This window comes from Macrotis lagotis, chromosome 5 (assembly GCF_037893015.1).
Source record: "Macrotis lagotis isolate mMagLag1 chromosome 5, bilby.v1.9.chrom.fasta, whole genome shotgun sequence".
Classification (NCBI taxonomy): domain Eukaryota; kingdom Metazoa; phylum Chordata; class Mammalia; order Peramelemorphia; family Peramelidae; genus Macrotis; species Macrotis lagotis.
The window spans coordinates 147,167,024-147,192,101 of record NC_133662.1 but is presented as its reverse complement, the minus strand read 5'-3'; the positions used below and the strand labels follow the sequence as shown (position 1 = coordinate 147,192,101).

General features: G+C 34.2%; 1 protein-coding gene across 2 annotated transcripts in view; it reads left to right on the top strand.

Annotated features, from left to right (window-relative positions):
- Window positions 1–25,078, top strand: part of MAP3K5 (mitogen-activated protein kinase kinase kinase 5) — a 280,602-nt gene that overhangs the window by 175,156 nt on the left and 80,368 nt on the right. The window contains exons 12-15 of one of the 2 annotated variants that reach the window (XM_074187670.1): window positions 747–779; window positions 10,065–10,114; window positions 13,893–13,988; window positions 17,404–17,485. In XM_074187670.1, the coding sequence (XP_074043771.1) occupies window positions 747–779; window positions 10,065–10,114; window positions 13,893–13,988; window positions 17,404–17,485 (261 nt within the window). The remainder of the gene's footprint in view (window positions 1–746; window positions 780–10,064; window positions 10,115–13,892; window positions 13,989–17,403; window positions 17,486–25,078) is intronic. The other variant, XM_074187671.1, reaches the window with a different exon arrangement.

The following is a 25,078-nucleotide window of genomic DNA, read 5'->3' as shown; positions in this document are numbered from 1 at the left end:
TTTCAGTCCCTTTTTATATCTCCAGTAGAGACCTCAGAAAGCTGTAGATATAGTAAATTCCATTACACTATGATCATTGATCCTTAGGGGTACTAAAAATAATAAAAATATTACATTTTCTTGTTTAGTTGGGGGAAAGTTCTAAATCCACAGATCTAAGAACAATCTAAGAGACCATCTAATCTAATATCCTTGTTTTATATTGAGGAGACTGAGACCCAATAATATTTGTTCATTGTGACCCAGGTAGTAAGTGTCAGAGAGCTAAAGTTTCTAGTCTAATTCTTTTATTTTACAAATGAAAACATCTATTCCCAGAGGAGTGAAATATGACTTGACCAAATCATTGTTGTTGATGTTGTCGCCCAGTCATTTCACTCACCAGGATCCCATGTGGGATTTTATTGTCAGAGACACTGGAGTGGTTTGTTATTTCCTTTTCCAGCTTATTTGACAGATGAGGAAACTGAGGCAAACAGGGTGAAGTGACTTGCCCAGGGTCACACAGCTAGTAAGTGACTGAATCCAGATTTGAACTCAGGAGGATGCATTTTTTGACTCTAGGCTTGGCACTCTGTCCACTGTGTCACTCAGTTGCCAGAGCTAGAACCAACATCTAACTGTTCTCATCTATAGTCCAGAGTTCTTTTCACATTTCTGGGCTCTTGACTTTACTTACTAAACATAAGACATTGTAATAGGCCTTTCAGAACTATGAAGATGATTAATTCCCTGCCTACTTTCAGAGAGAACATCCTAAAGACGGCATTAAAGATGAGGTAGGAGATCATCCTATTTTATTTTTAGGAGGGTTTTGAAAACATTGCATTTTGGGGGCTTTTCCTTGTCCCATTAATCATGGTGTAAATCTTTCTTCATTATTAGTTTTTTTTTGTTTTGTTTTAGTTGAAATCTTGGGATGCCATCCTTCTCTTATCTTGGGGTAAAAACCAAATACCACCCAAAGAATACCCATTACCAGCCAAAGGCTATCTATATCAGCTCAGAATTCATAGGATAAATACTGCTGACATTTCTTCCCTATTGCTACAAATCCATTCCCTCTCACCCAGTGGAACAGAAGTCATCACAGTCTTGCTAAGGATGGGGAAAGAATCTTAATCCAGATTCTTAGGTCTCCTAAATGTGTTTCTTTATGATGTTGGTGACATCAAAGCAGTGTCATTCAGACCATGTAACAATGGCAGCCACCCAAGGCTCAAAGGAGGTGTCCTTTATATTTTCCTCATGAGTTGATTGTTATATGGGTAAAGAATTGGGGAAAATGTTCCTTGTACTAAATTATTCAGAATAAATCTTTGTGATCTATAAAGCTTGATTACCAAGGGCTTTCAAAGGAGACAAAGGGTGTGTGTATATACATACATACATACACACACATATACATACATATATACATACATATATATATACATACACACACATACACACATTTCTGGTTTCTGGGTTTTTGTCAGCCTCTTCCTTTAATTGAGTTATCCTTTCCTTTTCCCCTTTACCTAATCAAATCTTTCTCATAAATTAAAGTTTAATTCAAGATCCACCTTTCCCATGACTAATCCAAATCTTTACCAATTTCTTTTTTCCTCTGTCCTCCTAAAGCACTTAGAATCTCTGTCCCACAATGAACATTAAATAATATCCTGATATATGGTTTGCTGTCATTTTATTGTGCTTGTGTTTTGTGAAGACTCCAGAGGAAATGGAAGGCATGGTCCCTACTTCCTCAAAATTCACTCTCAAGGTGGAGAGAAAAGGGCTAACATACGTTGGATCATAATAAGCATACGAATTCAATAAGTAATTAAGTGCTAACTTATGTGGAAGAGATTTGAAGTACCCAGGTATATCTGAAAAAGGGAAAGTCTAAGAATTGAATGGATCAAAGAAGGTATCTGAGAGCTGGTGGGACTTGAGTTGAGCCTTGACTGGTAGGAAATATTTAATTAGGCTCTCAGAAGGGAGCATAGATGATGCAACTAAAGGAAGACATGCTGAACTCTAGGAAAGGCTCAAAAGCAGGAAGAAGTGTATGCTACAGTGAGGATGTTAGCCTCGCAGGAAAGGAGGGAATGTATTTGGGGAATACACTAAACCTAGGTTGGATTGTTTAGTGAGCCCAGATGGTGTTGGGACTTGAAAGTCTGATCAAACTTAATGGGGTCAGATTGTTTGAATAGGGGAGCGGATTGATGAAAGTAGAATTTGAGGAAGATTAGTCTGGTCGACTTTGGATAGCTAGGTGGATACATCATCAGACCCCAAATTAGGAAGACCTGAGTTCAAATCTAGCCTCAGACACTTACCAGTTGTGTGACCCAGGATCAGTCACTGAGCTGGAGAAGGAAATAGCAAACTACTTCAGTATCTTTTCTAAGAAAACCCCAAAGGGGCGGTCAGTGAAAGTTGGAAAGCTCAGTAACAACAAAGGTCTGGCAGAAACCTATATGGTAAACTAAGTTAGAATCTGGAATCAAGAAGGTAGTCCAGGAACCTCTTGTAGTAATTTCTACTTGAGGGATTTAAAAGCTTGAACCAGAATGGAGGCAGTAGGAATCAGGAAATGAGTGGATGCATGAGACATTTTGAAGAAAAATTGAGTAGTCTTTGGAGACTAACTGTATCATGAGCAGAGATGTCAAAGATTTGCTTCAAATTTTTAAATATGAGTGATTGGGAAAATGATGGTGTTGGGACAAAAACCCAGAAATATTGCAGGGTATGTCATTTGGAGAAAAGATGAATTTGGCTTCTGACATGTTAATTTTGAATTGACCATGGAAGCTGGAAAAATTCCATCAATGTTTAATATTTAAGGTGACAAAAGTAAATTTATATATGTGAATGAGATAGTCATAATTTTATTTTTAAAATATTACACATGTAAGTATAAGGATAGGGAGTGGTATGCTGTTTGTATACACACAAAAACTTTCATTCCTAAAAAGACAGTTTATCTAAGCTATAAACAAAAAAAAAACAGAGAGAAATGATAGAAATAGAAAATTGTAAGCTAAGGGAAGAGATTTCGGGAAGTCTGCATGGAAAGAGAAAAGTTATCCAAGGACACTTGGAAGCAGAAAATGGGGTGAGAGAGTCTGGAGATGAAGCAAAGCCAGGAGAATGAGAGAAAGTAGCCAGGGATAATTGGAAGGAAGAAAAGGAAAAGAAAGTAAGCCAGAGTATTTGGAAAACGAGTATCATTTCCAGCTACTTGTGAGCAATTTTTTTTTTCATCTCTCTTGCCTGGAGATTCTTTGGATTAGAATTGCAACATTTTTAATTCATTTATCTTTTTGTACTTAAAAAAGTATTTGTCTATGCTAATAGATAGATAGATAGATAGATAGATAGATATAATTATATGTTACATTGTTAGAATTCAGAAACATAGATAGCTCCTTCTGACATGGCTAGAAAGCTGGCCTTGGAGGAGGAAGACCTGGGTCCTAGTCCTAATTCTTAAAAACACTAGCTCTGTGGCCTTTGGCAAGTTGCTTAACTACTAATTGCTCTGAGTAACTTTCTAAGATTCTGAGTTACAGGAAAATTGCTCACCTGAATTAGTAGAGGAAATTTCCTTATCTCAGAGTTCCCCAGATTAAGGAGCTCACAACTCCAGTCCCAATCCCTAAAACAGTTTTAGGAATTTAGACTGAATCTCACATTTTCTTGATTCTTCTTTCTTAAGAGAATTGCAGGGGTGGCTAGGTGGTGCAGTAGATAGAGCACCAGCCCTGGAGTCAGGAAATCCGGTCTCAGACGCTTAATAATTACCTAGCTGTGTGGCCTTGGGCAAGCCACTTAACCCCGTTTGCCTTGCAAAAAAAACCTAAAAAAAAAATTGTAGGCTTATAGCTACTTCTTTTTACAGTGACTGTACTTATTTTAAATATTAAAAACTTCTCATGAAAATATCCATTCTATTTGTATCTGGTTCTTGACTTTGGACAAGGTATATCTTCCTCTTAAACCTGTTTCTTCATTAGTAAACTGGCAAAATAATATTTGTGCTGCTAGTTCCCCTTATAGAAGTAGTCCTTTGGGGTAGAGTGGAAAGAGTATTGAATTTAGTCCAGAATATGAATTTGAATTTCACCTATGCTACCTTCTACCTTTGTGTTTGGGAGCAAATTGTTTAATTTCTCTGGACTTGTTTCCTACAAAATGATGGGGTCATACCAGTTGGATTTGATTTTGAAGGTCCCTTCAAGTTCTAAATCCTATGAGTTTGTGAAAAGCATATTGTAGAGACAGCAGCATAGTACAATGGAGAGAGCATTGGCCCTGGGCTGAGGAGGATCTGAGTTGAAATTTGACTTCAGATTCTTTGCTACCTGTGTGGCCCTGGCAAGCCATTTATCCCCAATAGCCTCCCCTCCCCAAATTAAATGATATTTGAACACTATATAAATTATTATCTCTACATTTGTGAAATCTGTCATTTTTCTTAGGTTTTGGAGAAGTTACAGGGATTCGGCAGCTAAGTGGCAGAGTGGATAAAGCAGTGGGCTTGGAATCAGGAAGACTCATCTTTCTGAGTTCAAATCTGGCCTTAGGCATTTACCCACTGTGTGACCCTGGGCAAGTCACTTCATTCCGGTGACCTCAGTTTCCTCATGTATAAAATGAACTAGAAAAGGGAGTGGCAGAGCATGGCAGTATCTTTACCAAGAAAATCCTAAGTGAGGTCACAAAAAATTGGACATAACTAAAAACTAAAAAAATGAAAATCAATTATTCTTAGGCTGTAAGATCTGACTATCAACAATGGTCATCGAACTATAAACAAATCTGGACTAATTCATTACTATTTTAACTGCTCTCTGATTTAAGTAAAAAGATAGTATATATTTCTTTATTGGGTTTTATTTATCTTTTGGTAATAATGAAATGGCATTCTTTTCTAAATCAAGGCAGAATATTCCTTTTTTGTAATTTATCTGAAAATTAACTAAACCCTGAAGAAGTACAACTTTTGATATACCATATTTACTCACATATTAAATCATTTCTCCCTTTTTTCTTTTTTTAAAACATGAGATTAAAAATTATCTGAGCATTTGGGTCCTAACGTAATACTTTTCTCAGAAATTTCAGCCTTTGAGAGTCTCATCTATATTTATAAAACAATTGACTCATCCATCCAGAGTTACACATACAGTGGTCAGTGGCAAAGTTAATAGAAATCCAGATCTCTAAATATTTCTTCCTTTAGTATTTCCTTATGCTTAAAATGAATAACTACGTTAAGTGAAGTTGTATGTCTCTCTCTGTGAAACAAGAAACAGTTTATATTTGGGATTTTCAAATTTGAGTTTGGGATTTAAGTACTGTTGGTCCAAAAATTCTTCTTATAACTATTGTGACACAGTTCACCACATATCCCAAGGGAATTGATTCTGTTGGAGCTCCAAGGGCCTTTATGTTCTCAGTCTAAGGGGAGTAGGTAGGGACCAAAGTCTACAAAGAGGTATCATAAGAAGTATTTGGACCATGGTGGAAAGGTGAATATCAGACTAGCTTTCTCTCAGTACTGCTCTAGCTAGTGATAAGGAACTTGCTAGTCCTACTTCATTAGAGAGGTAGAGAAAGGAATGTTTCAAAACAATGGAGAAAAAAACTATAAAAAGAATTATGGAAAGAAATAAGTTTGAATTAAGCTGAAAAAGAAGGGACATTGTGCAATGATTTTTTTAATTTTATATCTTATTAATGTCTTTGTATATTACAATCATTTTTCCCTTTTTTCTTTTCTTTTTTCCATTTAATAATATTTTGTTTTTTACAGTTACATATAAAGGCAATTTTCAATACTCAACTTTTGAAAAATTTTTAAATTCCAAATTTTTTTCCTCCTCTTTCCCCTCCCAAAGGTACAAAGAATATTTAAAGGTTATATATGTATCACAATCATTTCAAACCTTTACATCCTATACTAATTGAACCCTTTCTTTCTCCCCCCCCAAAAAAAAAACCCAAAACAAAACAATTAAGCAAAAACATTTAATACAGTGATGGCAACTGACCATGTATACAGTATCCTGTCCCGGTCATCCTCCCTTTTCTTGTAAGGGGCAATGTGTCACCTTATCTGTTCTCAAATATATTTCGCTAGTATTTCTTTCACTCACATATCTACTCCTCTAGAATGATCTTTTCCTTTACATTGTTATCTCTGAGTATGTTGTTCTCTAGATTCTGGTTAATTTGTTCTGTTTTAGTTTATAAAACATCTTTCCATATTTCTCAGAATTCTCATACTTATAATTTCTAACCCTTTCTTTCTCCCCCCCCAAAAAAAAAACCCAAAACAAAACAATTAAGCAAAAACATTTAATACAGTGATGGCAACTGACCATGTATACAGTATCCTGTCCCGGTCATCCTCCCTTTTCTTGTAAGGGGCAATGTGTCACCTTATCTGTTCTCAAATATATTTCGCTAGTATTTCTTTCACTCACATATCTACTCCTCTAGAATGATCTTTTCCTTTACATTGTTATCTCTGAGTATGTTGTTCTCTAGATTCTGGTTAATTTGTTCTGTTTTAGTTTATAAAACATCTTTCCATATTTCTCAGAATTCTCATACTTATAATTTCTTATCATACAATAAGACTTCATTACATACACATCATAGTTGTGGGGTTTTTTTCAGCTGTTCCCTAACTTATAAGCACCTACTTTTTTTATTTGCTACAATAAAGAACATTGTTATGAATGCCTTATTATTTGTTGGACCTTTCTATTTGACTTGCTTGGAGATATTTCACCAATAGTGGGTTCAATAAATCATGGGGAAAGCTTCATAAGAGCTCTTCATGAAGGGCTTTTTGAGGGTCTTTTGACTTTGGTTTTTCCAAAACTAAGTATTGTGGCTAGCCAAGGAAATAGTCTCTTCATTACACACCTTTACTCAATTCTTTTTTCATGCTTACCTGAAGAAACAGGGTGAGGTGTGGGATACTAGAGAATGCCCTGCATTAAGAATTCCATGCACCCAGGTGAATACCCAACTTATGTGACTGTGGCCAAAATCTAGCTACCCTTCATTTTCAGTTTCCTCATTTGAAAATGTACTCAATCCTTTTGAAAAGAAAGCTACAAACTTTCTCAAAGATGATTGCACATTTATTTTGATTTTGTAAGGAGATAGATATATACATATGTGTGTATGTGTGTGTACACTATTAATTTTATAGGAATTGTATTAAAATCATTTATCACAAGTATGATGAATAGGGAGTTGGTGCCATAGCCAGAAAAATCCAAGTTCAAGTCTGATTTCTGACATATAACCCTTGTGACCCTGGGCAAATCACCTAACATCTTAGTGCCCTAGGCAACTTTCTAAGACTATAAATTGCAGGGAATGTACCAGCTTGCATTGGTAAAGGGGTGTTCTCAAGCACTAATGATCTCACTAAAATCCCCCAAACAATCCCCATCATTATTGTATAGTCAAGATTCTAATGAAATTTATCTGATTATACATAATGGTTGAAGAAGAGTGAAAAAGCACCTTAATTCAATAACATAGACATTTATTACTGAATGCCATGCCCCATACTGCTGGTAAGGTATAATCACAAATCTTAAGGGGAGATTCATAAACCTAGAAATTGAAGAATTATTCAGGCATTCCTTTTAGAAAGTACAATGGATACTGTGTTGTTATGGAGCTATTGTAAAACTAAATTTAAATTTGTTTCTCTATGAAATCCTGGGGTCAGAGATTGCAAGGAAATATTTTTATTTTCAACAATGTAACAAAAAAGTGAAAAAATAAAAACAAAAGAACTTTAATTTAAAAAATGAAAGAAATAGTAATAATTATTAGAAAAAATTACTCACTAAACTTTAAAATTCAGAGTTTTAAAAGCCACATAGAGAAATGGAAAGAACATTGACAGGTCTGTCCCACTACTGCTTACTGACTTTGTGACCCCCCTTAATCCTTCGCTGCATCATTATTCTCATTAGAAAAATTAGGGGGTTGATTTTTTGCATACATATATATATATATATATCCACACATATATAAAAACAATAAACCCCCTAATTTTTTCCATATATGTGTGTGTGTGTGTGTGTGTGTGTGTATGTATGTATGTATACAGAGAGAGAGAGAGAGAACTTGTATATCTATGACTTTAAGATTCTGTAGATCTCAGAATCTTTCATGGCCTATCCATCTAGGGATTTCTATTCTCTTATTTTATTCAATAATTTGTATGCCTGTCTTTTCTCCTTTAGAGGATTTTATGTACAAAACATTAGTTCTTATTCATTTTTATATTCCCCAACATTTAACACAATACTCTCTTCGTTCAGGGGGCTTAATAAATAGCTGTAAAATTGAACTGAATAGTATGAAGTACTATTCTGACTATTTGATTACTGAGGTAAAGAAAATAGTTCTAAGTCAGTCTAGACTCCAGTCCTCCCCTACCCACTATTTGACTAGAAAAGCAATCACCTGCCTGGTCATTGAATCTTGTTATCCAGGATGAGCCCAAGTTTATTTCCCTGTTTACTTTAAAGTTTCTAAGTCAGGGTTATATTAGGATTGAAATTGCTTTTAAATTGTATTTGACATAAGCACCAATCAGTTCGTGTATGTGAGAATATATTAAAAATACCAATTTCCATAAATAATACTATAAAATCTGTAAATTGCTTTCCTGATAACATCCTTGTTTCATGGGCAAAGCATGTATTTTTATTCCTATTTTACAGCTCATAGGCAGATTGAATATAATTGTTCCCATTTTTACAGAGGAGAGGTAACTTAGGTTGAAAAAGTTAGTGATTTACCCAGCTTGAGACAAGTTTAGAACACTAATTTCTTGGATCCAATTTAAATCTCTTTCTACTGCAGTCCTACTTTCAGTGCTGTTGTCACTCTGGCTATATTTTATTATAACATATGTGAACAGTCTTATAAATTTCACTGAGGCATGTGTGTGGATTTTGTTTCTCAAAAAGAATATAAAGGCTATATATAACAAAAGTGAATAGTTTTGTAAATTTTACTGAAGCATGTATGGATGTATCTCAAAAAAGAAATAATGTAAAGGCTAAATATTATAACAAAAGTGAACAAGTCTAGTAAATTTCATTGAGGCATGAATGGATTTTGTATTTCTTTTATAATCAAATATATATGTATATATGGAATTAACTCATATATTTGAAACCTTAGGAACTTATTTGTTTCCTATATATTCCTATATATATTTGTTTCCTAAGGTTTCAAATCATATTAGAAAATTTAATTTTATATCTTTTTAATCTTTGGGTGTTGATTTAATTAGAGCATTGGGCAGACTTCTCATTTTTGCTTTGGTTTTTGTTTTTATTTTTAAGAGATTTTGTTTTAAAGGGTTAAAAATATCATTTTTGTAGACTGAGAAAGTGCATCCTCAAAGGATGATGACTCAGTACTTTAAAAATCATTAAAGACAACATTCAAATGAGAGCCTTGCTTCTCAAAAGCAAATGTCCTTGCCTTTCATGTTTAGTTTCTTTTAATTTTCCAGAGGATTAGATGGTTTCTTTTTCCCTTCAAATTTTTTTATGTTTAAATATTTGAAAATTGAGTTAGAATTTTAGGAAACTGATTGTCCCAAGGACTTTTAAAACTGCTACAGCTCTCAGGCCACCCAATAATTGTATATAGCACAGCAGCTATACCTCCAGTGTCCTGAAATAGTCCATTCAGAGTCCATCCAGAAATTTATTCCTGGAGAATTATTTATGCATATGAGGACCCTAAATAGTATTGGCGGCAGCAACTTGGATGGCAATATCTAGCATTTGGGTGAAAACAGAACATGATCCCACTCAGCCCTGTCATCATCTCTCCATCAATTTGTCCCAGTCTCAAAAGATTTCACCTTGATATTTATCATAATTGTGTATATCCTACAAAAGACAACCAACATGTTTTGCTTTATGTTTCTTTTGTGTTTTAGATTTGTTATTTTCTTTTTTTAACTATTTTCTTTCTTTTTTTGGATCTTTCTATATATATTTTAGAAAGGTATTCACGAGTGGAATTTTAGTGCTTCTTCTGTCAGGGGAGTGAGGTAAGTTCTTTTGATATGTTTTGTTAAACTTAATAAGAAATGTGTTTCTGGCATGTCTTGATGGGGGACAGTCATGACAATAAATGCAAAGAACTTCACTCAGTTTTTGGGTCATGGAAGTTGACCATCCCTGTTCAGTCTTAATATCTTAATTTTGAAGATGATTGGAACAGCTTATGGACAAAGTAGATAGAATGCTGTCTGGAGTCAGGAATACCTGAGTTCAAAGCTACTTTCTAGCTATGTGATCTTGGGCAAGTCACTCAACTTCTGTTTACCTCAGTTTTTTTATCTGTAAAATGAGGGTAGTAATAGCTCTAACCTCCCTGGGTTGCTGTGAGGATCAAATGAGATTATATTTATAAAGCACAATACATAGCCTAGCACACAATATGTTATTAAGTAAATAAATAAGTATAAATAAATGTTAGCAATTATCATTATTATTCAGAATGGGTCACATATCAAAAATAAGGCAATGGGGAGTGGAGAGAAAATAAAAAAATATTAAATGGCAAACTGATTTTAATAAATCTATCAACATTTTTCACCTAGCAGCCTAACTGTAGTAAATAGAGAGCTAGCCTTAAAACAGGAAGACCTGAATTCAACTTCTGTTTTTAACACATATTAGCTGTGTGACCCTGCACCATCCATGTAAGACTTTAAAGAGACAGCTTAAGTAGTACAGTGGATAGAATATTAGACCTGCTATCAGGAAGATCTGAGTTCAGATTTATCCTCAGAGATTGAGTATGAGACCTCTACAAGTCATTTGACCTTTACTTTATTTATCTATAAATGGAGATAAGAAGAGCACTGACTTCCTAGGGCTGTTGTAAGGCTCAAATGAGATATTTGTAAAGTCCCTGGTAAATCTTAAAGGACTATAAAAATGTTCTTTATTATCAATATTAAGATGACTCTTTGGATCTCTGCTTGTAGATACAACCACCTGCTTTTTAGGAGGTAATTTGGTATAGTAGAATGACCACTAATTTTAAAGGCCTAGGGTTTGGGTTCAAATCTTACCCCTGTTATTATTTCTGACCTCTGGTAGGTGAGAATCTCTGGAATTTAGTTTGGTCATCTGGGAAATGTAGGTGATGGACTAGATGTTTTCCAGTTCTAGTTCTATGGGTCTTATGAAGTCCTTTTGGTGCTTTCATGCATCAATATTTATCTCTTCTTTGCCCCACCCCCTCCACTCAGGGTTACATTTATCCTATAGCCAACAACCATGCTGTTAGAATGAAGACAGTCAGAACACTAAATGATTTTAGTTAGCTAACCTCTTAAGTGTAAGTAGCATCTAGTAGTTATTGGAAAGCCTAACCTTGGAGTCTAGAAAATCTGGACTCAAGCCTTGCCTCTGATACTTCTGCCTTTGTGCCGTTAAGTGAAGTAGTCATTTGTCTTCTCAGCATCCCAGGCAGCTGTTCACTATATATACATTGATAGTGTACATAAAGGGAGCAAGTTTCCATACAGAATTCCCCATACCGGTGATGATCAACTATGATGGATTTTGATCATTTCTGTAGTACAATAATCAAAAATAATATTAAAAGACTTGTAATGGAAAATACCATTGACATCCAGAGAAAGAACTGTGGAGTTTAAAAGGAGACAAAAGTTTACTATCTTCAATTTAAAAAAAAAAAAAAGGATTGTCTAAAAAATTATGTCTTTTTTCTCTCTCTGATTTTTTTTTGTCTTGTGTTTGGATGTGATCCTTCTTTCACAACATGAATAATATGAAGCTATGTTAAGTATAGCTATAGATGTAGAACCTATATTACTTTGCTTTCTGTTAGGGGTAAAAGAAGCAAGGGAGGGAGAAAAATTTTTTAAAAAATGATTGTTCTGTGTGGCCTTGGGCAAGCCACTTAACCCCATTTGCCTTGCAAAAAAAATGATTGTTGAAAACTACTGCTACATACAGTTGGAAAAAGAAAAAAAGAAATGAAGAAAAAAGAAGACTGACAAAAACTGTGACTTAGGCTTCTAGAATTAAAGCTAAAAGGAAGAACTGAATGAATTAAAATATTTAATGTAAAAAAGTTTAATTCCCCATACTAATGAAACCAGAGAGATCCAGGCCAAATTTCTGTGAAAAGCACAAGATTATTGTTTGGAGTCAAGATCCACTGTGAGTTTGATTGATTCTTACTTTATTTAAATTTATAATCAATAAGCTTTTATCAATTTTAATGGCTTGGGTTGTTCTGAAAAGGAATGTGAATTTACAAATCATATATATATAAACTTTTTTTATATTTGTATATAATATGTTTATATTATATAAATAAATATAAGTATTTTAATATTTATGTGTCTGTGAATATACACACACACATGTAATATGCATATATGCATGCCTCCCCTCTCCATATATATATATATATATATATTTATATATATATTTATATATATATATGTATACACACACACACACACACACGTCTTCTAAGGACTGAAAAAACAGATTTTGGTACCTTTTTGGATGTAGAAACTATCTCAATCTCTCTTTTATCCTCATGAGTCTACATTTTTATATATTTGCCTTATTTTCCTACTCTCTCTAGCAAATATAAATTCCAAGGGTAGAGATTATATTATATCATCTCTTAGATAGTATGCCTTACATATATCTGATGCCTAATAAATGAGTGTTGAATTCATATATCTGTTCTACTAAAAACTCTTCTGACAGGTCCCAAAACTGTAAGAAATGGGGATAGTATTAGATCTGCAATTTCATGGTTATATGGAATTCCCAGGTGAAAAAGTTGCCTCTACCAATATGTATAGGCATCTTTTCTCAAATTTATAGTCTTAGCAATCTTCCTCAACCATTGGGTGCTAATTAATTGTTATTGTTCAGTCATTTCAGTTGTCTCTGATTCTTCAGGACCCCATTTGGGTTTTCTATGCATAGATACAGGAGTGGTTTAGCAATTCCTTCCCCAGATCATTTTACAAAGGAGAAAACCAAGGCAAACGGGTTAGTGATTTGCCCAGAATCACACAGCTAGTAATTTTCTGAGGACAGATTTGAACTCATTTCTTTCTGACTCCAGGCCCAGTTTCTATCCACTGTGTCACACCAAGTTTAGTAGGTATTGCTAATTTCAAAGCATCCATTGTGATTTATGTCAACTAGAATTTTCCTGAATCTCTGCACTAGGTGATAACTTAGGAGACTTGAATTTTAGTTTCAGTTCTTCTGTCAACTCTAACTCTGGGATAGTTATATACTTACCTATAAAACAGATAATATGACTTGAACTCCTGTTGGAGAGCTCAACCAGATCATCTTTGCTTCCCCTATCAACCCATAGCTCATCTCATTTATTTCCACATGTTTTTTTCCTAAGCGAAGCTCTTGAGGGCTTTGTTTTGTTTTGTTTTTTTAAGATCATTTTGCCAGCTGCCACAAACCATTTGATCACTTCTTTCTAGCAAAACTCCGATAGCATCACCAGGCAGTCACCAATACTGAGCACTATTTCTCCCCTTCTGCCAGACAGTGAAAGTATCGGTTTATAGCAACTTCACAACCCATACATGAAGTCTTAGGATAGGACCCCGTGTGTGAAACACTTTTATTACTGCAACACAGGAAATATCACCTTAAAAACTTCCACAGGATCTATGAGTTTTGTTTAAAGTCACTGTATTACATTTTGGTATAATTATATTTATTTCTATTCTGAGTCTCTCGGTATCTGCTAGGTTGTATTTCCTTAGCTAACAACTCCTTTTCTTATTTCAGTATTTCAAAGTTTGAGGAACGATGCTGCTTTTTATATGTGCTTCACAACTCGGATGATTTTCAAATCTATTTCTGTACAGAACTTCACTGTAAAAAGTACGTATTAGTCATCATCTTGAAAGGGGGAAAAAATGATCATTATTTTCTTTTAATGAATGAACATGAAGTCTCTGTTCCTAACTGTGTATATTCTTCATATAAGTTATTATTATCTAATTATGTTCTTTTTTCAATCACTCATTTAATTTTTGGTGCTCATTAATAGATCAGACTTTATGTGCAAGCATAATTCTTCCCAAAGGGATAATAGTAATTTGAGCTTCATTGGTTAGTTTACAGGTTTTATTTCATTTTAAATGTGAACACTGTAATTTTTAATTACCTAAATTCCTTTGTAAGTATCAGCACTCATTTTCCCACATTAATGAGACAGAGCACTAATGCAGCTATTTTTTTAAAAATCATTTCTCTTTAATAGTATAAAAAACAGTATACAATTTTTCCCAGCAGATTTACCCTCCTAAAATGTGTTTTGCTTAGCAGCTAATTAAAATAGTATCTTTTCCCTGAATATATAGTGGCTGCAAGTGTGTTAGGAATAGAAGCTGGATAGTAGAGACCAACTGACTTAAAAATTGGGTGTGAATAACTCATATTTTAGGTTATCAAGATTTGACTTCACAGGGTATAGTTGCAATTATATTAACTTGTGTGTATGTATAGTATATATGCTATGTAATCATGATTCTTAAGTGTAGCATTATCTTTAGTCTTATATATAGCTATAGAATTTATAGAAATTTTAACAAACTTATATTTTTATTAATTTGTAGCATTTATTTGTTGGAAATTTTATAAATTTCCTAACATATTAAAATATATTTATTTGTAAGAAATCAATAAATTTAACTATATTTCTGTTTATATTTCAATTATAAAGTCTAATTATATGTCTAAAGCAAAAGAAGGGAAATATAAAACTTGTTAAATTAGATACTTTTTCATTTGCTAATAGTCATGATTAAGGCAGAAACCCTTTGATTAGACAATTTTAAAATAGCAGTATGGTCAGTAAAAATGCATGTGTTGATTGTTGTTGACTCCTGTGAAGTTATTTGGCTTGAATGACATATCCATACGCATGTAAAATGTTACATGATTATCTCATGTAACAACCATGACATAATTAATTTTAAAACCAACCTCAGTTAAGCCTTAATATGTTCATTCTCTTCTTAATCTTGATTAAATGCTCTTTCTTTTCTATTTTCCTTCTTCTTTGACATATAACTTCTACCAGAATACTTTGTTAACATCAGTACTTTGATAAAATAATAGTTTGCAGATCCTAAACAGACCTATGGGGAAGGAACTCTACCTGAAAAACAACTGGACAACAACAGTCTTCAGTTAGCTTAAAACAAATGAACGACATGCCTTTGATCTCATTCCCTCCCATCTTCTTCAGTAGTTTGTTCCTATATAGTCAAACTGTAGTCATCTTCATTATCTCTCCAATGCCTATGAAAATGTCCCAGTCTCCCTCATTTGTTAAAAAACAACAAAAAAGTCTGTTGCATGATTTGACCATATCACTAGTTATCATGGTAGAGTTCTCCCCTTTTTAGCTAAACTCTGTGAAAATCATGTATGCTAGATGTGTCTACTTCCTTTCTTCAGCCTCTTCTGAACTCTACAATCTGACTTCTGATTCAACTGAATCATTCAACTGAAAGTACCCACTCCATAGGTACCAATGATCTCTTCATTTCCAAGTTCAATGGTCTTTTTTTCTGTCATCTTACTACTTGACCTCTCTAATGAATCTGACATTGCTGAGCACCTTCTCTTCCTGAATATCTACTCTTCCCTTTATTTTCGTGACATCGCTCTTCCCTGGTTCCCATATCTGTCTGACCACTCTTCAGTCTCCATTCCTGAATCATCCATATCACATCCCTTCATTACCACCTTCTCTGGATGTCGTTCATCCTCCTTGCTATTGTTGTTAGTGCCTTCGACTCTGAAATTACCTTCCATCTGCTCTGTTTATGTATTTTGTCCATACCTATTTGTTTACTTCTTGTTCTGCTGTTATAATTGATTTCCTTGGGTGGGGGGGAGGACATATATTTGCCTTTCTTTGTATCCCTGAAACTTGGCACAGTGTCTATTGCATGGTCAAATCTTTTGACTGACTGCAATTTCTATATTGGTGTCCTGCTTCTGCCTATCTCACTTTGAATATGTTCAGATAAGTCTTTTTGCACTTCTGTATTCTTCATTGCTAATCCATGGGTTTGTACTATAAATCTTTTGGAGTATATGAATCTCTCTTTACGTGGAAGTCTTTGTCTTCTCCTTGAGGTATTAGTTAACTTTGCACTCTTGGGTTTCAAAGATATAGGCTTTATAGTCACTTTATTAGCATAATTCTAAATAGCTTTCTATGATGATTGGACCAATCCCCAACTCCACTATCATTGCATCTCTGTGCCTCTTTCTAACAGTCTTCCAACATTGAGTCTGCCCATCTGTTGCCATCTTTAGAATTCACTGTTTGTGAGGTAAAACTTCTGAGTATGTTCACAGCTTTTCAACTGATCTTGGATCTTTAGCTCTTTAAATATTCCTTCTTAATGAGAAAATTTCAGCAGCCTATGAAGACATGCAACAGACAGTAAAAAATATAGATGACCAGATGAAATCAAATCAAGTGCTCCAGATGTAATTAAACCTGTGGGTTTCCACCTCCCTGATTTAAACAACTCTTTCCAGATTGATAATCTTCTTTCTCTCTTCTTAATAGCTCAAGTGATTAAATAGTTCTTACTAGCTACATCTACTACTCAAAGCAAATTATTAATTTTAACTTAATTGGTCATTATTTTTCTGAATTGTATTTCTTTTATATAGTGGACCATGCTGTCCTCAGTAGTCTCTTTCAGAGAAGTTACTAAGCAAAGCTTGCTTCTTTTAGAATGAGAAATGATTTCTTTGTTCATCTAGAACTACTTACATACCAATTTTCCTATATTCATTTTTTTATTTTTGCAAGACAATGAGGCTAAGTGACTTGACCAAGGTCACGCAGCTAATAAGAATCAAGTGTCTGAGATTGGATTTGAATTTAATTCCTCCTATCTCCAGCTGGTGCTCTGTCTGCTGCACCAACTAGCTGCCCTCTCCTATATTCATTTTTTCATCTCTCAGTCTATGCCTTCTTTGAAGCATGAGGAAAGGACCAGCAAAGATCCCTAGAAAATGATTATTTGTGTTATATCCTATCTTTAGTGTATTATAAAATACTTTGAAATAAGGCAGTAATATGAGAAGTTTCAGGGAAAATCCTACAATGTAGAAGGAACTGTTAACTTTTTGAAAATCACATTTTTCTTTCTGTTACCTTGTTCGGCACAATATGTGTATTTTCTGTGTACTGATATCAAATTAAACTTTATTGGCTTCTAATTTAATATTAAATATTTTTATGTCTTCATTTTCACTTCAGGTTTTTTGAAATGGTGAATACTATTACTGAAGAAAAGGGGAAAAGTACAGAAGAAGGGGAATGTGATAGTGATTCTTTGGAGGTAATATTTAAATTTATTTAGTTGTTAACTGAAGCTTTTCAAAAATTTATATTTGTAAAGTTGATCATTTAAATCTCAATTAAACTGGAAGGGAAAAATAAATCTTTCAAAAAACAAAAATGGACAGCTAGGTGGAACAGTGGATAGACCACAGGCACTGGGGTCAGGAGGACCAGATTTCAAATTTAGTCTTAGACCAGTAATGACCTTGGGTGAATCACTTAACCCTGATTACCTCAAAAAAAAAAGAAGAAAGAAGGAAATGGAAAGGGAAAAAAAAGAAAACCAAAAAACTGATTTTGGCAAATATTTCTCCCTTACAAGTTTAAAATTTGCTACTCTTTCTTCTTCAGAAAATTCAAAAGACAGGACAAACATGGTGACCATCTAGATCAACCTTTTCTGTTATTTTAGTTTAATTTTATATTGGATTCCTGAACTATAGTTGAATGTAAGCTTCTCACAAATAAGAATTTTGTCATTGATTGTGTTTATATCTTATTGCCCAAAATAATAAATTGCCCAAAATAGAAAGTGCCTACCTCATAGTAAATGTTTAACAAACAATTGTTGATTGATTCTCATCTGATATGAAATTGGAGAATGGTTCATTGGAGAATACTTATTACCCACTTCTTCCATAGCAGCAGTAATCATCCATTGTCAGTGACCCACATGTGCAAATGCATACACACACACACACACACACACACACACACACACACACACAAAAACACATACACAGAAGAGGGTTTAGCTCCTCTAAGTTTTATCCCAATTAGTTTTCCATAGTGGAATTCATATATAGTGAATGGAAACATATATTGTACTACTGAAAAGTCTTCTGAGTTCCCTGTGTTGGGAGCCATGTCCCACTGTAAGTTCAGCTCTTTTGAAAACCTAACATGAGGAATTTTAAATTATTTGCCATTTTTTTTGGTGGGGGAGGTTAAAGTATTTTGAATGAGCAGGTCTTTCAGATTAAAGAATAATATTACTGATAAGTATGAAACTTTACAAATTTTCAACAATTTATAGGTGGATATTTTTTAAATGTATTATTATTATTATAGTTCCTGGACCTTTTTGAAAACCATGTTTTCAGGGAGAGTAAAGTAGGAGAGTAGGTGGTGACCCAAGTTTATCATTATGCCTGAGAGTTACCACACATACACACACACACACACACACACAAATGTGGTTTAGTGGAAATTTTAGTGATTTTGTGGAAATGTTAGTGGATTTTTTCCCCCCTAAACCTCAGCATTGTACTGGGATCAGGTCATCTGTGTTTCAGGGCTGGCAATGCCACTAACCAGCTGTATGTCTTTAAGCAAATTCCGTAATCATTCTGGATGCCATTAATTTCCTCATCTATTAAATGAAAGGACTTGATTATGCAATGAGTGCCTTCTATCACTAAACCTATTTTTTTCTGAACTGTTGATACAAAATAATATTGGAGAAAATGGACATTGGTCCTAGAATGGATGTTAGAACTGCATCATTTGAGGAAGGTCTTCAAATCAACTTTTTTTGGGAGGGTAGGGGAAGCCAAGGGGGAATAGAGGAATCCTAGGAGGCCAGCCTTTTAGAGTTGGAAAGAGTTTCTGGAGTCATCAAAGTCCTTCCCAGATAAGGAATGTTTTACACAACATCATAGCTGATGGAGAATTACAGATGATGGTCATTTGCTTCTTGCTCATAAAGATGGAATGAATGGCAAGTCAGCTGTGTGATCTCCTAGGGAGAGTAACTGAGTTTCTTTGCTGTATGATGAATTATTGACTCAGAGGCTAAGCAGCTTTTTCTCATTTGATTTTCTAAACCACACTGATTTTCTTGCCCTCCAGAAAAAGAGAACTGCTTTCGCTGTTGTTATATTGGCTTTTAAGTTTCCCAGTTGTATTTTTTTTTCTTCCATCATGAGAGCAGTGAACCTAAGGCATTCCCTTGTTAATTTACACTGTCTGTTTCTTCTGTCTTTGCTTTACTGTTGATGGGGTATGATGGAAGAATACGCGCAGAGAAATACAGGACCAGTCCTTCCTATTGCCAAATGGTTAAATTTTCGGTGTGCACATTTCCACTTCAGAGATCTTGGCTACATATCAGGCCTCAGTTTATTTCTTTTTGTTGATTGTCTAGACTTGAGAAGATGATCATAATGTAGACTGAAAAGCATGTGCATACTTTTTGCTTTCTGAAGAATGTGATTATTAAGCATTTACCACCAAGGCCTTGCACTCAGGAAGAAAGTTTCAAAGAATGTCATCAGTAGATTGGTGACCTGATGACTAAAGGCTAATAAGAATAATAGGGATTTATATAATGTTTAAGCTTTACAGAGTGCTTTATATTAGTTAACTCATTGGAATTTCACAACAATCCTGACTACCCCTTACATGTCAAGAATGAGTTGGAATATTTTAGGGAAGTCATACTGCAAAGGAGAAAACTGTGTCCCAAAGTAATTGATACCTGCTACATTGTCAAGAAGAAGATAGCATTTCTATTTTCGGAATACTAGGCTAATGTTTGACTTTGAACAGAATTATAGGCACTGGAAATATTGACAAATTGCACCTTTCGTGAAATGGGGTTGAAATTCTTATGTAGGACCTGCGTGACCAATCAATTCTCATGAAATTTCTTATTATGACTATTACCTAGCTAAATATATTGACTCAATAAACACTGGCAAGTAAAACCATAATAATAAGTCAATTTATTAGTGCCTCAAGGTCAATAAAGTTTTTTCTCCTACAGTAATTCCACAAATAGTAATATTATCCTCATCTTATACGGTAAGAAATTGAGGCCAAAAGAAGTAGTAATGTTTACCTGGGGTCAAGAAGTAACAGAGCCAGGATTTGAAATCAGGTCTTCCAGCTTCAAGCCTAGTACTTTTTCCATTATGAAATTCTATCTTCTATACAGTGGTAATATCCATCAGAAGGTTTTATTCCCTTGGGTGAATTTTATTTGATGTCTAACAATGGAATAGCTTTGCTTTCCCCAAGTAATCCAAGACTTTTCAAATGCAAAAGTACAAAAAGATGATGAGTTTAGGCAAAAAAAGCAAAACAAAACAAAATTTTTTTCAACCATCCATGCATTACCTTGAGTTCTATAAGCAGTCTACATTTGAAATCTCTTAAAGTGAATAAATATTTCAATAACTGAAGAATTTCTTTCCTGAGAACCAGCAGTATTTGTACATAGTAGAACAGTTGACCTGCCAGACCTTTTTTTTTGCTTAAACTTGATTTGCAAATTCCTCAAGGTATTTGATTCCCTGAAGCCTACTAGGATAGAAACTGGCAAGCACCACCAAACTAAGTCATCAGTTTTTAATCAGCATAATAAAACTTTTCAAAGAATAATAAGCAGGTTCAAAAATTAGTTTCTTTAAAATGTCACAGAATTCTTCTGAAACTTCATGACTTACTATTTTCCCATCCTTCTATGATGATTATGTCTTTGTTTGAACTGGTATGGCTACCCTTGGGATAATGCACAAAACTTGAAACAATAGATGTTGAACTCATAGATATCTTAGCAAGAATCAGACAGTTCCTAAGAAAATCATTTCATTTCCGTGATAATTTATGTCTTGAGTCCCCCACCTTTACAATAGGAAGGACCTCATAAACTACCTTTTTTTCCCCCACAAACCCTAAGATTTTCCGAAGGTTGGAGAAGATGTTGGTTCACAAGCTTCAGAGAGAGGATTCTTGCAACAGATTCCAGTCATCCTTCTGCTCTCAATCCTTACTGGAAATAGCCATGGGGAGGAGGGTTTGGTTTCATGACCACAATTGTCCTGTGTAGATTTTGTGATTGACCGATGGATTTTATTTCACGAGTTGGGTATAACTAGTTTGGCTTTTCCAATTTAGACCTGTAAATGACATGTTGGAGTTCTTAAGCTCTGAGTCATTTAGACTCTATAAAGAATTTAAACTTTAGCGTTTTCAGAGTCTGAATATTAACATTTCTATATTCTTTCTCTACCCCTAATGTTAGGAGAGATTTGGGGCAGAGATACACCCAAGTCCTGAATTCTCTGGACCCTCATAACTTGATTGAAATTACTAAGTTACTATAAGTAGTAGGATGGCATTTGGAAGGAAAGCTCTGGAAAAGGACAACTTTAGTAAAACTAAAAGAGAAGCTAGTCAGGCTGACAAGATTAAAAGATTACCCTCTGGGAAAATAAAAGAACTGAGAGAAAATTGCTTAATTAAGCAATCCTGTAATATAGATGAATCAGATTTGCACTGATCCTCCTAGTTTATCCCTTTGTTTGTTTTCTAAAAATTTACAGATATTCATTTTCTCTTTAAAGGATATGATTTTCTTAAACCTTTGCATTTTTCTTTAGCGGATATTTGAAATCCATGTAATAGAATGGTTTCTATAGAATGTCTATTTCTCTTCCACTGCTTGTGGATATAATATTGTACTGGTCATAGTGCTTTCTTAAAAAGGGCTTAGCTTATCATGTTGCTACTGTGAATGCTGCTTACCCTTTCTCTGTTCCCTTCTGCTGAAATATAATATGAAATTTTATACTCTATGTATATACACACACATATACATCTGTCTTAAGTGTATGTGTCTATATAAATATATATATAGCTATATGTATCTTTATACTCTATGTGTACTGATTCTCTTAGTTTATCCTATATTTATATTCTAAAAATTTATAAATGTTTATCTTCTCTTTAAAGTTGAACATGATTTTCTTAAGCTTTTGCCTTTTCCTTTAACTAGAAAATATTTGAAAGACAGACAGGTGGGTAGATTAGATGGTATATGAACTCATACAGGATCTTCTAAAAGACTCATGTTAGGTTTAAGCTTACTAAAGCTTGAAGTACAGAAAGATTTTAGGGATATCCTGTATTTATAGTATTTTCAGTTGGGAATAATACATTGATGGAGCAGTTAGGTGGTGAAGTGAATCAGAAGGCCCTGAATTCAAATCTGGCCTCAGATACTTATCACTTTCTAGATACGTGACCCTGTACAAGTCACCAAACCCCAATTGCCTTGCATCCAGGACCATCCCCAGTTGTCCCGATTCAAATCTGGCTATTAGATCCAGACGACTCTGGAGAAGAAAGTGAGGCTGGCAAATTAATCCAGTTTCCCCTCACTCAGATCCAATTTATATACTTTTTCACAGACATCACCTCCCTGATGTCATGGTCTTCTTCAAGAATGAAGGACAGATAATAGCAAATAGTGTTATGTGGCGAGAGGGGAGAAGGAGCAGGAGAAGAGAGATGAAGGAGTGGAAAATAAGGAAGAAGAGGGAAACAAAAAAGAAAAAAAGCAGGGGGAAGAAAGAGTGTGTTTATTTATAATGCATGCTGTGTGACAGTACATTATGGCTATTGATATAGGTAGGTAGGAGCCCACATTCCAGAAGTGGAGAAGAAGCTTATAAAGAGAAGCCAGAAAGGGCTGGGGAGTCACAGTGGTTTCTGGAATGATGGCTGGGAGGTGATATGTCTGCCTGGTGACAGGCAGGAAAAGATGAAGAGCTCATCTCTAAAAGTGCAGAGTAGATCCAGGGGCAGATTTGAGTGAGAGGTTAAGTGGGGATGATGGCCAGGGTGTAGACACCAAGGATTGAAAGTGATGGTCAGAAAGCATAGATTTACAATGGGAAAAGACTTTTGAGGTGCTTTGTAAAACAATTGAAACACTATGACCCAACAGACTCATCCTTTCCCTGAATGTTTTAGTTCAACAATTTGATGAAACTAAACTACATCCATATGGTCAGTGTTGCTATAAATAAAACCAGAAGACATAAAGCACACACGGACAAGTAGAAGGCTGCCTCCTAGGTTTTTCTCAGAGGGGTGTTGAGAGATAGAGTTGGTTTTATTGTGTGAAATTTTATACTTCATGTATATAATCAAGAAATCATTTCATGGAACACTTGCTTATAGCAAGTAGAATCCTGAAAAGATCATTACAATGCAAGCAAAAATTTAACATATAAAGAATGTGAAAATTGTTAAAAATTTACAGTTAACATCCAGACCCAGTCCTAATGAATAAATGGACCTATGAGAAGAAAAAATAGTTTTTAAAGGAAGAAACAAGTATTGTTAATAACTCTTTGAATAAATGCCCAAATTTACTAATAGCAAAAGAGTTGTAAATTTAAATGACATTGAGGTACCCCTTCACTTCTATTAAATTATTTTAAAAAATTTAAATGCTGTTAACTCAGTGTTAGAAGTTTTGGAGAAACAGATACATATTCTTTGCTGGTGGCCTTACAAAGTAATAGAATCTCTTTTTTTTGGAATTCAGTTGAATAAACATTTATTAAGTACTACAAGCATAGTGGCTAGGTATAGGGGATAGACAATAAAAGCTGTCTCCTCCAAAGAGCTTTAATTCTATCTTTAATATATCTAGCCATAAACAACAAAAGTTGCAATATAATTATCCCTGTGATTCAGTAATTCCAATGATCCAGGACTATACCTTGAGGTTATTCAAAATAAAGGAGCTATTTTTAAAAGCTTGTTACAACAGCATTATTTTAATAATAAGAAAAATTCTGAAAACATTCTAAGTGTTCCAGCAATAGGGAAATAGCTAAACACATTATGTTGTATCAGTTTGAAGTCCTAATTAAGAGACAAATATGAATAATTCAAGAGATATGTAAGGACTTTTATAAAATAATGCAAATTGAAATAAGCACAATTAGAATAGAGAAAATATTAATTGCAGGCATAACACAAAAAGTAAATGAGAATTAACTCAAACATCTTAGAGAAGTTTAAAAGAAGTGACTGACAAGTTTATCTGATTTCTGATATGTTGAAATTAGTATGAATGTAAACAATTTTAAAATAAATTTAATTGAGTGTATCAATATTGACTTTTAGGATTGTGGTTTTTTACATATATGTATATATATTATAGTTATCTTTTTAAAAAAGGACAGTTATCTTTTCTTATTGGCTATGATAGTAGAATCTCCATGTTTAGATTCTGTTACTTCAGTACTCTATGGAAAAGTATTGAATGAAAGTGACACTTTAAAAGATGGCAGGGATGGTAAGGATTATGAAACTTCCCATGGCATTGGACTCAATGTTTCCCTTCTTCATTGGTGGATTGAGTTCCTCTCCCAAGACTTATTGATTCTAAAGAGATTTGAGCAGCCTCATCTTATATGTGAATTGTGATTGTGATTTTTTAAACAGTTAATTAATGATAGCTTGTTTATATAACTTTTTGTAGTTTAAAATAGCACTTTCCTTACAAGTACACTATGAAGTTATTAAGTATTACTATACTCACTTTACAAGTGACATTGTACAGATATTAGCATTTTACAGAGAAAACTAAGGCTCTCTGAAATTATGACTTACCCAAGAATGTGCAGCTAGGTATCTCAGTGGATAAGGAATAAGGAAGACCGAAACTTAAATACCCCCCTTACATACTGACTAGCTGTGTGGTCCTGGGTAAGTCACTTAATCTTTCTGTGCCTTAGTTTCCTCATCTATAAAGTAGGAATAATAATAGTACCTATCTTATACTGTT